We start from the raw sequence: 14,975 nt of genomic DNA on the forward strand, positions 1-14,975 counted from the left end.
AACAAGTAAGAGCTCCCTAATTAACGTATGCCTCCTTAACAAGTTCTTTAAAAAAAAATCATTGTTTTTGTTATATTTTAACATTTATTTCCAATTTTGTTGTTCCATTGCCGCTAGTTAGCTACGACTCCCCAAACCACACACAATTCCGCTGAACTCTAAGGGTGAGTAAATACCTCTTCCCAGACATGTGAAGCCAAGGACTGCTCCTTGCATAAAGCCACTGCACAGCTGTCTGAACCAAACACTCACACACACCTGTGGACACCTCGGCATGGCCATTCCACCTACCAGCATGTGTTTTTGATCTGTGGGAAGAAACTAGAGCATCGGGAGGAGACCTATACAGACAGCGACAAGAGAGCAGGGCTCAAACTGAACTCACAATCCCAGAACCCTGAAGCTGTCACTTTGCTTTCACATATGTGGGGTAAATGTGTAAACAAATGGGATAAAGTTTTAAACAAAACTACATTTTAAAAACTAGGTTAACACAGGATAGTAACATGCAGCTCCTGGCAAAACAACTACAATACACAAGAATCTATGTAGGTGTGTAACCTTGCTTTCACCTAATGCTCTCCTCTTGCTATTTTTCATGCTAAAACACATTGATTTCTCTCAGTTTGACACTTCACTGCAGGATTTTGCTGACGTCTTGTTCGGTCTTTAAAAAAATAAAGAAAAAAATCCCTGAGAGGTCAGTGAGTAATAGCAAAACAAAAGTAGGTTTTAAAGCTGTCTATTTAAACTAATACAGTATTGCAACCGCATTGTTTACCAAGGGATCTGTATTGTATTCAGTGAAACGCTCATTTATCTTAAGTGCTACAGTGACAGAAATGTACTCATTAACTGCAGAGAAAAGAAGTTAACATGAAGGAAGTAGTGCCTGGTTGCCATGGCACTCAATTGAGATTTTGTGACTTCCCGTAGAGCCCACGGGTTATCCGTCTGTTTCCTAAAAGCTTTAATTGCCCATATTCCACTTCTATGGCATTGTGCTACTGCACAAATTCTCTGAAGCGTGCAAGGTTTCTAACAATGTGTTCCTCTAAAAGGCAAACGAGATAGCAGGGAAATTTACAGTACAGATACAGACAGCCAACTATTCCATGCACCATTATGTAATCAGGTGAGACGAGAAGTAACGCTGTCAAAGAAAGAACAAGGATGTGGTCAGGTCAGATATTTCTCTCCTGAAAATCACAGTGATTCGTAAAGCTTCGCTAGAAAAATTAAGTTCTGGTTAACACTTCACTCAAGGGCAACATGTTTGCTGTGAATTCAATGGAAAAATACAGTGAAAAACATATCCTCACAGGTAACTTGAAAACAGAGAACACTGACAATGGTTCCACACAAGGGCAAGGCCACAAAACTACATTCTAATAACGTTCAGCGGAGACAAGGCTGAGCACTGTCTGTCCTCGTCGTGACTCCTTAAAACACCGTGTGCATTTTTAACCCAGCACCAATGGCTTAAGATTGAGTTCACGTCTAAAAGCCGTAAAATTCACAGAGGCAACTGTATAGACGCAGGGCTGTGTCACTACATTTAAAAAAATAGAATGTTTTTAAGCTTGTGGACACCTGCTCATCCAACACTTCTTATAAAAGCAGTCGCATCAATAGATTGCCCCCCTTTGCTACAGTAAGAGCCCTCTACACTTCTGGGAAAGTTTTATTTGATTTTGGAACATTGCTGTGAGGATTGTATTGCATTGAGCCATATTTACATCACTTGACAATGCTCAGTGCTGCTGGAGTTCTGAAACACCTCACTGAGAATAGACTACCAACCAATAACATGTAACCAACAGCGTCCTGTGGGCAGTGTCCACTGATGGAAAACTAGAGGATGAACAACACAAAGTGTGCAGCAACAAATCCGTCTTTGATTTTACAACTACAAGGTGGAACGACAATGTACGTAAATCTAATACAGTGGCCAGTGAGCGGGCACAGTGTTTACAAACTCCAGTCACACTGCTGTGTCTGATCCACCAGCACAGCACACACTAACACATAGGCACCATGTCAGTCTCACTGCAGCACTGAGAATAATCCACCGCTCAAATCACTCTGTTGTGGTCCTGGCCACTGCAGAACAGGGTAAAAGGGTGGCTACCAAGATATGTACAGCAATATATATATCGTCTACAGTCTGTAAGTGTCAAAGAACTCCTGTCAAATGCTTGTTTATGGTCAGTGCAGCTGAGAGAATGGAAAATGAGTGTCATTTTAATGTTTTGGCTGATCGGTGTTTGCACTGTTTAAATGTGTATTTAGTTTTATCCGTTCCCGTGCTGTCTATGCCCTACAGGTGAATCCCCCTGATGATTTTGAGACATTTTACAACCACAAGGGGCAGTTTCCTGGAAAAGGATTAAACCTCAGAGCAGTAAAAAATAAAAACATTAAAGGCTGGTCTTTCTAAAGGATGCCAAATGATTAAAATAAATGTAAACACCATCAGACACTTTCAGGAGCCCTGATTTAATAATATGCGTCTGTTTACATAGGATCTCTCCAGTGGCCTTAGAGATATAAACCACTGTTTTTTTTTTTTTTTGACCTGGCTGAACCCACTCATCCCACTCAACAGCCCTTGGCCAAGCTAGTCTCTGTTATTAAAGATGTGCAGTGCCATGGCAACCACAAAGGGCTTCTGCCTGAGTTCATAAACTGATGACACCCTCCGTTTCAATGGCGCAAGAGATTACAGCCAGCCGCCGTACCCTGTGTGAATAGAGGTCAGCCAGGCTGTGCGTCAGGGCAAAGGCCTGTGATGCTCAGATAATCATTTACCGAGAAATGTGTGAGCAGCGACTGATTTTCTGATTCTCTACTGTGGCCAAGGACTGAGCAATCAACACGGCCAAAGACTGACACTTTCATAGATACAGCACACGTTCGTCACATGTAAGTGGCAGTCTGTCTAGCCGGCGAAGCCAAGATGTGTGCTCAAACACAATTATGTCATCCTTTTTAGAAAGACAAACTGATTGCTGATGACATGAAGAGAGATTGGTAATGGAGCTGTTTAAAAAAAGGACTGAAGGACTGAATCCCACAGTTTTCTTCCTTTCAACGGACTCAATGAATGTCTGTCGCCTTCACAGTGACAAGAGGTGGAGGTGGGGTTAGCTCTAAGGTTACAGCAGCCAATGAGTGCATTTTGAACCCAGTTGTTTCAGCTTAATCAGACAGTCATAGTAAAGGACACTGTCTGGCGGACTGATGAATGACATATGTATTCGTATGTAGTTAAAGAAGAGTTTAACAGCAATTTTGGAAGAAGAAACAATAAAGAAAACCTGCCAACATCTATTTAATAGTTTGACTTTTTTGGTGGTGATTATAATTATTTGTTTTGATAGCAAACGTAATATCTACAGCATACTTTCCCTAAAATATAATAGTTTGTTGTTTCACAAGAGCATATTGGTTTAACCGCCTGGAAGATATGATTATTCTGTTGGTGATAATGAGTTGATTGCTCGCCATCAGCATGCCTTGCGAGCAGCAATTGGACACAAGCAGGGAGAACTGGCGTCACTGTGGTCTAAATAAAACCCTCAATTTACAAACACTGTGGAAGCATAAAGACGTGTCATTATTTTACAAAGAAAAACAGAGAGAGCTATTATTTGATTTAAAGCTAGGATTAAAAAGTCAATTCGCGGATAAAAGGACCATCGTATTCACTGATTACTTCAGCTGAGCAAGTGTTTACTTTTTTCGAATAAATGTTATAATGTCACTGTCTACGTGCTCTAAAAATAACATTCATAATCTAGTTCTCTCTGATGGGTGACACTAAAGATGATTTAGTGGAGAATTTATTGCAGGCGGAATTAGATTGCATCCTAATGACTAATAACTAGGCCTTAGTCACACCAGAGTGGGAGAGGAAATTGTGACTGTGCTGATGGTCGTAATTTGTGTTGAGTAGAAACTGTACTTCACAGCTGGAGGTAATTAAACCACACTCCACCTTCTCTTTAGACAAAGCCTGGTCTTATACGGACATGAATTAAGGAGTCACCCATTCCCTCATTATGGACTGAGCAATATAAACGACTGAAGGAGGTATTTGAAGTGTGGGAGAAAATGAGACTTCAAATGACACTCTACGTGAAACGAAAGGCCAGGATCTGAACGTTCGGTGTCTGCACCTGACAGAGCAGTGTAGGGTTCTTCTTCCTCCCTCTCTTGTATAATTAACATTCGTCTCCTGAACAGAAAGCACCGCTTGATAATTCCCTTTGTACATTTCGAAGATTTCAGGAAAGTAGTTTTAAAGAAACAATTTAAACAAAGCTAAAAGTACTCTGTAAATTAAGCTGCAAATTGGGATTCCACTTCATTGATATTCATACATAGTTTCATTTGACAAATAAACTCACTCCAGTTCCAGAGTGGCATATCTGAGAGCATGGCAAAGCATGTATAGAGGAACCATTCCCACCTTTACCGGAGTACTGCTGTGGCGGCAAATCAAAAGGAACAGGGAAACCTGTGGAGGAGCTGGAGACAGGGAAGATGTTCTTCTCCACTGGAAATGTTTTCATATTCTACAGGGAGAGAGAGAGAACAAGAGGGAAAGGGAAAGCATTAATAAGAAAAAGAAAATGGACACAGACACACAATAAATAGATACTCCACTGTGTACCTTCATCTGTAGCAAGGCTGGGAGAACTCTTAAAATTATTAGCTTATTTTCTTGAATAAAAATAGGATTGTATACAGTGTACAAGCACCCTACTCTTCAATGGTCAGGACCCCCACAAAGCAGGTATGATTTGGCTGGTGGATCATGCTGCTGGTGGCAGTGATGTTGGCGTGACATCCCAAAACACAAATATCCATCAGTGATAGCATTTAGACATTTAAATCATACAAATCAAAGCTTTGTGGACACATATCCAACTGCACACTTTCCACTAGCTTGATCTCCAGAAAAAATCATTGCCCAGGAGCTTAATATGACCATACCCAGTGCCTAGCTTGGACTAGTGGGGTATAAAGTGCCTCAACATTGGACTGTGTAGCAGTGAACCGGTATTATCTGGTATTAATGCCAGAACCAATCATCCAATACCAGTACCTTACCATGCTATTTTTACCTATGACTTCATGCCATGAACTCCATACACAAATATGACAAAATACAGTCCAAGCCTTAAAAGAAGAATGGCGTATTAATAGTGCATTAACCAATCTATCATGTATGAAGCATTTACGATATACACAAACCTGGACGTGAATAAGTAGCAGAGAGATTATTGGACTTGGTGATGAGATCTATATCTCTGTGTACACACGGCACATTACTGACTCCCCGCTGACCGTGAGTGTACTAAGAGCAAAGTGCTTGTATTCATTCCTGTTCTATACAAAAGGCTAAAGTCCAGTGCAAACCAAGTTCGAATTCACAATGTCTTGGCTTGTCCATTCGATTTGGAGTAAGGATAACGAGTACATACTCCTTCCAGTGTTAACTGTCTACAGACATCTTTCTAGGTATCCTTGACCTCAAAAGTAGATCTTCCTGTTCTATATAAGGCTGAAGTCATGACCGTGTGGAGGGCACGAAATGTGGAGGTGGCTAGATTCAAAGGGCAGGAACAATACATCACCTACAGAGTACTACAGCTGTGCTCGCAGCTCCAGGGTAAGAAGGGAGGGGTGTAAATTCACAGGCTGTTCCACTGAGAATGCCAGCTTTAGCTTTAAGGGCAGTGAGAACAAACCCATTAGGTGAGTCAACAGCAGCACTCTGTAAACAGTCGCCTGAACTCGGTTCCACATAAGGATGGTATTTAATGACAACGAAGGCACCTAGGGGCTTGCCCAATTATGAGTTCTGCCTTCCTTTTTGTGACAGAGAGTGACAGTGTCGGCAGCCCAGTGGCAGACACAGACACTAGACCTAACCGCCGTAAGCGAACCTACTTCAAATGTTAAAGATCAAGGCATGGTTAGTCAAAGAAAAAAATAATTATACCTATAATTATACCTATTTTTTCTTAAGTGTAGTTCATTAGTTTGGAGATATGAGTCATTGCTCGCTTAAATCATCAAGCCTCAAACCCTGTCGAGCTTTAAAGTAATCTCAGACAGATCTGCATATGTGGTTTCTGAAAGTGATTGACATATTGGGAAAATGCGAAGACATGATTCAAAGCAGCTGCTACTAATGTTTTTAGCTCTACAATGTAATGACCCTGAACTGGAAAGGTGGTTACAGACAATGAATGAATGAATTATTGATTGTGTGCAATGCCTTCTATAGGTAACATCATATCACCGCACATCAGAAAGTGGATGAGACGACTTTTTGATATTAATTAACAGTTAGATGTGGTTTGAGGCTAGTGTGTAACTAGCATGTGATTAGCACTGTGCTAATTGGTTGGTTACAAGCTCCAGTGACTTTCATTAGTTTTCTAACTCCAGTGCAAAACCAAGTTAACTTCGAAAACTTCGAATTCACAATGTCTTGGCTTGTCCATTCGATTTGGAGTAAGGATAACGAGTACATACTCCTTCCAGTGTTAACTGTCTATAGACATCTTTCTAGGTATCCTTGACCTCAAAAGTAAAACTTTCCACATTTGTAAAATTCTTCTTCGGTCTCTCAAAGTCACCCTTGTTAATGTAGACGAACTGTTAGAGAATACCAGCTCTACACAGGGTCAAGGTTGTAATGGATGGTCAGGCACAAACCAAGCTTGTTTATGTAAGCTGGAACATTGGGGTGAGTCCCTAATTGAGCAATTTATCCATGTTTGAGCTCAAGCTGCTTCCGTCTGACACTGCTGCCACTCTCCTGCTTTTCTCTCTCAGCATGGTACATACTTGCTGATGTAAGAAACCTTTGTATCATTGGAACCATCCCTTATGAGTAGAACTTATGACTATAGCAAGATTTTTGAAAATCCTAATGCTTTAGTTATTCATATTTTAATAAAAATCAGGGATCACACCATAGTGACGTTCTACTGCTCTCCCTTACACAGTCCAATGAATGCATTCATAGCATTTTTTGCCAAAACATATTTGGCAGGTGCATTTTACTTTATCCTCTTTATAAAATACACTGACATCTGAAATATTCAAAAAAAAAAAAAACAAAAAAAAAACTATGACTGTTCAGTCATTAAATCTATAGAGCCAGCCCTATTCATCTGATATGTTCAGAGCTGATGCAAAGTTGGGGAAATGTGACCCAGACTTCATTCTGAGTTGAACAGTGATGACTGTGTGGGCTCAAACTGCTATATGGTAAAGCTGTATAATTACAGACGTAATCTCAGTGTGTTATGACCACAGCTAGTGCTTGCAAAGAAAATGGCACTTCGGCATTCAGCTGAGTACGAGACCTTAAATAAAGGCACAATAGATACATTATTAGTGTAATCTCTGAAGTCTGTGCCTTTCTTTAAAAGGTAAAATTTTAATTGACGCATACTGCAAGAAACACGAATGCCATTTTGCAGCAAATAATTCATTATCAATGTAATGTAATGTGTAAAATGTCATGTTTTGCATAAAAGCAAAAGAGGCTGAAAACATGGGACCTATCAGTGCCAGAATGTTAATTATCCAAACATACGAGTGGCTTAATCAATGTACCTTGCGACCAATGTTTAAAACCACATTTAATTTGGAGGTCTCATGTATCTCAAAGAGTTGGATAAGTGCTGCTATTAAAAAAAACAAAAACAAGAATATTATTACGAAATGTACATTACGATGACTAAACAAGGACGGAAGCACAGGAAAAACATCGCATCCCTTTTCTGTAAAGTAGCTCACCCTATCCTGCTCCGCTTTTCAAACTCATGGATCCTCATGGTTCCCTTTTTGCCACGGCTAGAGAACTGAACCAGACTGTTGCTTAGCAACTTTTGAAGTAATTCAACAAGGACAAATTACCCTGCGAGTGTGTGAGTACTGAACAAAAGCTTTCTCTTCTCACACTGAAGAAAAAATAAACAGGAATGTATCTATGGGAGGGTATAAGCTCTGCCGTATTTACATCCAGAGCGTAGATTGAACTGTGTGTTACTCTGGGGTTTGGAGGCTGCTGTTACAACGAGAGACAGCAGAGGAAAAGCTCATAGCCCTCTATTAACCTCCTCGAAAAAACTCAGTATCATCAGAGTGTGCTCATCTTGTATGACTTATTCTGCAATTTTCCTGGAGACAGAAGGACGGAGGCACATTTAGACAGTTTTATGTCATGTTTTAAATAATGATATTCATATCCGACCGAACAGTTTTCTAAATGATGATACTTACAAAGATGGTGGGCAGGTAGAGAACTCCCAGCTCATAAGAACGAACCATCATCTGGGTGTTATTTTTCTCTAGAGCTCCCCAGGCAGCTTTGGACAAATTGGCACTACGCACATAAATAAGAGGAAATATAAAACATTACGTTTTTAAAATGATGTATATTTCAGACATTTACACTTCATTTTAGCTTTTCTTTTCAAATACTGCACTTTTGAGTAAAACTCACAAACATCTGAAACTAGAAACCCAACATAGGCATCTTTTCCTTCTTTGATATGCTCAACTACACAACAAATCATTTCAGATGGTAACGAATCCCCCATGGCTGAGGTTTTAATGCTGGAGATTTGGGATTCTGATGGTGGGGCGAAAGCACGGCAGACTGTGGCTGATGGCACCTCACACCTCATGCAGGCTTTAATCTTCATGAAAGAGAATGAATAACTCAGCGCTGCTGGACTTGGCGCAAGTGACCTGCAGACACAGCTCAAAATCCTCTCCACTTCTCAGTGTAAATTTACCATGATTTTAAAACCGTCGCTCTTCAGAAAGAGCCGCAGAGCTCTGACCATTCAGACTGGACACAAGTAGGAATCAAGCAGCAGCATGAACCGAGCGAGCTTTAGCTACACTTTTATCTGGGAGATGTTTCATTCAGGTCAGAAAAAGACATCACTTACACATCAGTGCTGGGGAGAACATCATGGTACTTTGCAGAATTCCAATTTTTATTTTACTTTTGTTGCAGAAACTGACGTCAATCAAGTGGTTTTTATTGTCATTTAAACCATATAAAGCAGTGGCGATTGCTCTAAGACTGCAAGGGAAGCTCAGCTTCCCCTAAAATGTACAAAAATAAGTGATCAAATATATACTGTTGTGTGTACATGTCATTGAATAAATATGCACTACAACGCGCTCAACTTTTGTTCAGAATCAGCTTCTTATCACTGGTAAAGACGCGGCTTTCCTCTCAATCATTCCCACAGCTTCACAGTGCTTTAAACAGCGAGGACGCTGAGCGTCCACAGAGTTCAATAGCGAAGCAGCGAAACGAGACGAGTCATTGGATAAATGCTGGGCTTTGTCCCACCCATCGGACGCTCAGCGTCTCTGGGGGTCTATGGGGCAGTGGGCTGGCCTCGCTTGCCCCGGATGCTCAGCTTCTGCATGATGATTGGATGATCTGTCTGAGGCTGAATCCCTTTTTGATTGACAGCGAAATGAGCGAATCAGCGATCCTTTGGTGTAGAGATCCGTGGGAGCACAGGCGGACACACTTCACATGGGCCAAGGCCGTTTAAGCAGCCTAGCTCTGCTGGCCATTGAGAGGACACTAGTCCAGTCCCTGGTAAAGATGCCTTGTTGGTACGACAGGGTCACAGATCATTTTCTTAAAAAGGAACGGAGGGTAGAATTTACGTATAAATAAACCGACACATTTTATGATGTAGGCCGAAATTGAGCTTCCCCTCCGTGAAAGACCAGCATCCGCCACTGGTGTAGAGTGTGTACAGTACACAGTGAAATGAGACCATGTTCCTCCAGGACAAAGGTACAATAAAAATAAGCAATTAATTGTAGATCGGGGAGACGGTGCGGTTAAATAAAAATGCCACACATTCCAGTTAACGGTCAGTCTCTGGACACCATTAGAGTCAGGTCCTTGTTAGAGCTGTTATGACTGACTCAAAAGACCACAGCAAGTAAATGACACTCAAGTGCCAACACGACTAGCTATTTTTTATAGGAATTTTAACCATGTTTGCTTGGAGAAAGTATTGTATTTAAATATCTTAATTTCAATGAGAAATATTTTGCATAGTCATGAATAAACATGCACACAAGGACTCTGAAGATGCACAGGGGCCTTTGGATGACTCCAAATCTCAATGTATCTGATGTAGATAAGTGTTATCCACCACACAACACTGACTTCCACCAGCTCTTTTATGAGATGTGTAATTTTGTGTTAGTGGTGTATTTCATTTTCTCAAACTAATCATAGATTAAAATTAGCTTCTGTTGTTTAAACAAAAAAAACATATTCTGTACTTTGCAGGGGTATCATGATACAGACAACGTACTTCCCAGAACAAACAAATGCAAACTGAAAGTGACTGGTTATCTGTCTCAAACTGCTTTCATAACAGACCCTGGGGCTTAATTCGAAAGATAATCAAAGCGAAATGTGCTTTGTTTTAATGCTTCATTGTGTTTTACAGTCCACTGGGCACTCACTCAGTCCACTTAAACGGCACAACAAGACTTTACCGCCTCAATTGAAGCACTGTGATGACCGGTGAAAGTGAGTTAGCACGGAAACCCACTGCTGTGTCCAGAGAGTGAGGCTAAATGTAACATCACACACACAAAAAAACAAGGGCTCTGCAAAGATAAGCGTAAAAACATAGAGTAAGGATTTAGCTGTGAGGCACTGACCAATGCAACAGGGCTGGATGGACCTCATCTTAAATAAAGTGGACTAATGTCTGGTAAATGTGTGCATAGTGAGGTCAAGGTGCCTCCTCAAGGAATCCGCTTAGTGGAACACAATCAATACCAGGCACAGACTAGTCGCATTTTAGAGAAACTAATCTTTGTATCAAAAGCAAGAGAGTCAAAGTATTTCTCTAGGGATGGGGAAGGTACGAGCAGTGTCAGGGTACAGGGCTGAGCACGATAATAATCATCTCACAGGCCATTTTATGCTGCTTCATAAAATAAATCACATTTTTTTATTTCAGTAAGAAAATGCTTACAGATGGGGAATTTTAAGACTCAGTGGGGCTTCTTTAATGACTGGTGTCATTAATGATGGTCTGATTTCTCAGCAAGGGTTTATTACAGTTTTATTAAGCATGCATCATGCTCTGACCATTTCGAACCTTGTAACGAGGAACCAGGACAGCTGGGAGAAGTCCGGGGAGGCCCTCATGTAGGTCTTAATATGGGGCATAGCACTGCTTCTGCCTGATGTTTCAGCCTTCCAGCGACTGAAAGAGAGAGAGAGAGAGAGAGAATGAGAGAGAGAAGAGAAAAAGAATGAGAGAGAAAAAGAGAGAGATAGAGAAAGACAGAAAGAAAGGAGAGAAAGAGAGAGAAAAGGAGATAGAGAAAGACAGAGAGAAAAAGAGAGAGAGAAAGAAAAAGAGAGAGAGATAGAGAAAGACAGATAGAGAAAGAAAGGAGAGAGAGAGAGGAGAGAGAGAGAGAGAGAGAGAGAGCGAGAAGAGAGGGAGGGAGAGAGAGAGAGAAGAAGAAGAGAGAGAAGAGAGAGAGAAAAAAGAGAGAGATAAAGACAGAGAGAGAAAAAGAATGAGAGAGAGAGAGAGAAAGAGCAAGAGAGAGAAAAAGAGAGAGATAGCGAAAGACAGAGAGAGAAAGAGAGAGGGAGGAGAGAGAGAGAGAGAAGAGAGAGAGAGCAAGAGAGAGAAAGAGAGGAGAGAGGATCAATAGAAACATCAATGGATTGGACAGTCAGCCCCAGAGTGACAGTTTGTTTATCTAGCCAAGGTTGTGTTATGAATTCAGATTCTCCACTTGTGAATAGCACATTGCTGTGATACAGTTGTGATATTTTTGGGGTGTAATAAAAAAGCATTTGCTGTCAAATTGGTTGAAATTATAGACCATTAAATACAGAAACTGGTCCTCGATCTCTAAACATGCCAAACAGAAGCACAGGGCATTTAGAAAGGACATTAGGATGGAGTCTGAGCACTAATGGGGCATTTCCAATTCCTTCAACAAACTTTGGATAACCCTAAATAGTCCATTTATACCCACTGGTCAATTATGGAATAGGGGTCAGCAGAAATAAGGACCCCTTTAGAGTTTTATCAAGAAGACGTTTATGGAATTGGACAGCTCTTCGGGGAGGCTCTTAGCAGCTGTAGACAGTTCTGAGTTGGATGTACTTCTAAGAGCTCCACAGAGGAATATCCATGATGCAAACCCTCAAGGGGGCTCAGAGTAACACTGACACCAAATTTCACTGAAGATTATGTCATTTAGAAATAAAGGAGAAAAAGAATAATAACTCACTGGAAGTAAGAGTGCAGCCAGAGCTGTCTCTGTGCTGTCTGTATACTGTAGGGTAAGGAGCCTCCAGCTGCAGGGAACAAGATAAAAAAAAAGTGGAATGACAAGGCTTCAATGGCTTTTAATTTTGTTATTGGTTTTGGAGTCAATTTTTAGTTATTTATTGTATTTAATTTTATTTGTTTGCGCAATATACAAAAAAAGAGAAGAGAAATACAAGAGTGGAAATTAAAATAATGTGCAGGGAAAGTAACGTGGTCGTGGTTACAGTACCTGGGTAACCTTCTAAACTGGTCCTGACATTGTCCACAGAGGGATAGACCTAAGGAACGTCAAAAACATAATCACAAGATAATAATAACATAAAAACCCCTCACAGTCATGCTTAATGAATTGTTACTATTCATACAATCAAGCTTATGAAACATATGCCTCGTTCTGTGTGGGCTGAGTGTTGGGTGATTAAAGAAAAAAAAAATCTATTTAGTCTCTCAGTGCCTCCATAGAAGGGGTGTCCTGTGAAAGCATGAAGATTTGAATTGTCAACAATGGCATTCATTCCATGCAGAAGTGTATAATAACACAGTGCCATTTGAGGCCAGATGACACTGTCAGCCATCACCATCTCCAGCTCAGGCTCAGTGGGGTGCCATATGGTTCCCACTGACATTTACAAGATCCATCAAGAAAAATCCATCTCTGTCCCTATATGTGCCCGGAAATTTATTAAAACATACATTCTGAAGGTTGGTTACAGTTTTGCTCTTTGTTGCTCATAGTTTGCTATCAACCCAGTGTAGTTGTAGAGAATTATTACAAGTGAAATTAAACATGCTTATTCACAGGTTAACGTGATATTTGTTTCTTCTGCAGAAACGGTATTTGAAACAGCTGTGATTTCATTTTGATTCCATGGCTAGACATTGCGTTGCTTTGCAGGTGTCCCACTCAAGGGCAAAACAGCATTTATGTTAGCAAATAAAGCACAAGTCTGGTGATTGGATTCATGAGGAGCAGTTATTTGGTTTTCATCAACAGAAAAAAGGTGAATCAAGTTTGCTTTGCTATTATTACTAATAAACAAAATCTACAAAAACAAAACATTATATATTTTTTAGTGGTGGGCGATATGAGCGCAAATCAATATCATGATTAATTGTACATTTTACCATGATTACATGGTAAAACACCCGGAGGAAACCCACGCAGACACAGGGAGAACACACCACACTCCTCACAGACAGTCACCCAGAGGAAACCCACACAGACACAGGGAGAACACACCACACTCCTCACAGACAGTCACCCGGAGGAAACCCACGCAGACACAGAGAGAACACATCACACTCCTCACAGACAGTCACCCGGAGGAAACCCACGCAGACACAGAGAGAACACATCACACTCCTCACAGACAGTCACCCAGAGGAAACCCACGCAGACACAGAGAGAATACATCACACTCCTCACAGACAGTCACCCGGAGGAAACCCACGCAGACACAGAGAGAATACATCACACTTCTCACAGACAGTCACCCGCAGGAAACCCACGCAGACACAGAGAGAATACATCACACTCCTCACAGACAGTCACCCGGAGGAAACCCACGCAGACACATGGAGAACACACCACACTCCTCACAGACAGTCACCTGGAGGAAACCCACGCAGACACAGGGAGAACACATCACACTCCTCACAGACAGTCACCCGGAGGAAACCCACGCAGACACAGGGAGAACACACCACACTCCTCACAGACAGTCACCCGGAGGAAACCCACACAGACACAGAGAGAACACACCAACTCCTCACAGACAGTCACCCAGAGGAAACCCACGCAGACACAGGGAGAACACACCAAACTCCTCACAGACAGTCTACACAGACACTACCTGCTGTGCCACCGTGCCACCCCTAGTTCAGTTTAGTTTATTATTATCATCTCTCAAAGAGAAACTTGATTTGCATGCAGTCACTAACAATCCCATCCATACATACAGTAAAATATATGAAAAAATACATAAAATACAACTAAGACATACATTAGCAAAACAAGTTCATATACAGCAAAAAGGAGCAAACAATATGCAGCGAAGGACTGAGGACTTTATTTTGCTCTTATTTAGCAACTAGAAATAAAATAATTCTTAAATCTATTGCAGCATATTTGCGGAAAACTGTAGCGTAAACCCGATGGAAGAAGTTGAAACTCTCCCTTCAGAGGATGATCAATAGATACACTAATTAACTCAGCTTTGTTCAATATATATTTCTGATACAACTGTGATAAGGGTGCTTGCTGACACCCTGTAACCCCACTACTAATTTATCAATACTGCTGAGATCTTCATTCTTAATACTCAAGTTTTCAAACCAAGTCAAGACTGATTCAATAAAACACTTATAACATAAGGTCATGAGCTTTGAACACATCCGAAACCTACTCAGTTTTCTCAAGAAAAACAGCCTTTGTTGACATTTCTTAATTCCGTGATGAGGCTTGTACTGTAAAAATATGCTCCAGTATTAAAGCTGGGATATATTTTCTAATGTTGCTGGGAGCTTGTTCCTCTTTTGATTTCTGAGCACTGTTTATAATTAGTGTGTGACTGTGCT

At 40.9% G+C, this 14,975-nt stretch overlaps 1 protein-coding gene across 5 annotated transcripts in view; it reads right to left on the reverse strand.

The window, feature by feature from the left end:
• tdp1 (tyrosyl-DNA phosphodiesterase 1) overlaps window positions 1-14,975 on the reverse strand; it is a 52,555-nt gene that overhangs the window by 22,067 nt on the left and 15,513 nt on the right. For all 5 annotated transcript variants that reach the window (XR_010803721.1, XR_010803720.1, XM_066675651.1 and 2 more), the window contains exons 11-15: window positions 12,628-12,676; window positions 12,358-12,424; window positions 11,199-11,306; window positions 8,314-8,416; window positions 4,475-4,580 (exon numbers count right to left, since the gene is read on the reverse strand). Coding sequence is in view for 3 of the 5 variants with exons in the window: in XM_066675651.1 (XP_066531748.1) it covers window positions 4,475-4,580; window positions 8,314-8,416; window positions 11,199-11,306; window positions 12,358-12,424; window positions 12,628-12,676 (433 nt within the window). In the remaining 2 variants the exon portion in view is untranslated. The remainder of the gene's footprint in view (window positions 1-4,474; window positions 4,581-8,313; window positions 8,417-11,198; window positions 11,307-12,357; window positions 12,425-12,627; window positions 12,677-14,975) is intronic.

Source organism: Hoplias malabaricus, chromosome 1 (assembly GCF_029633855.1).
Source record: "Hoplias malabaricus isolate fHopMal1 chromosome 1, fHopMal1.hap1, whole genome shotgun sequence".
In the NCBI taxonomy this organism is placed as follows: domain Eukaryota; kingdom Metazoa; phylum Chordata; class Actinopteri; order Characiformes; family Erythrinidae; genus Hoplias; species Hoplias malabaricus.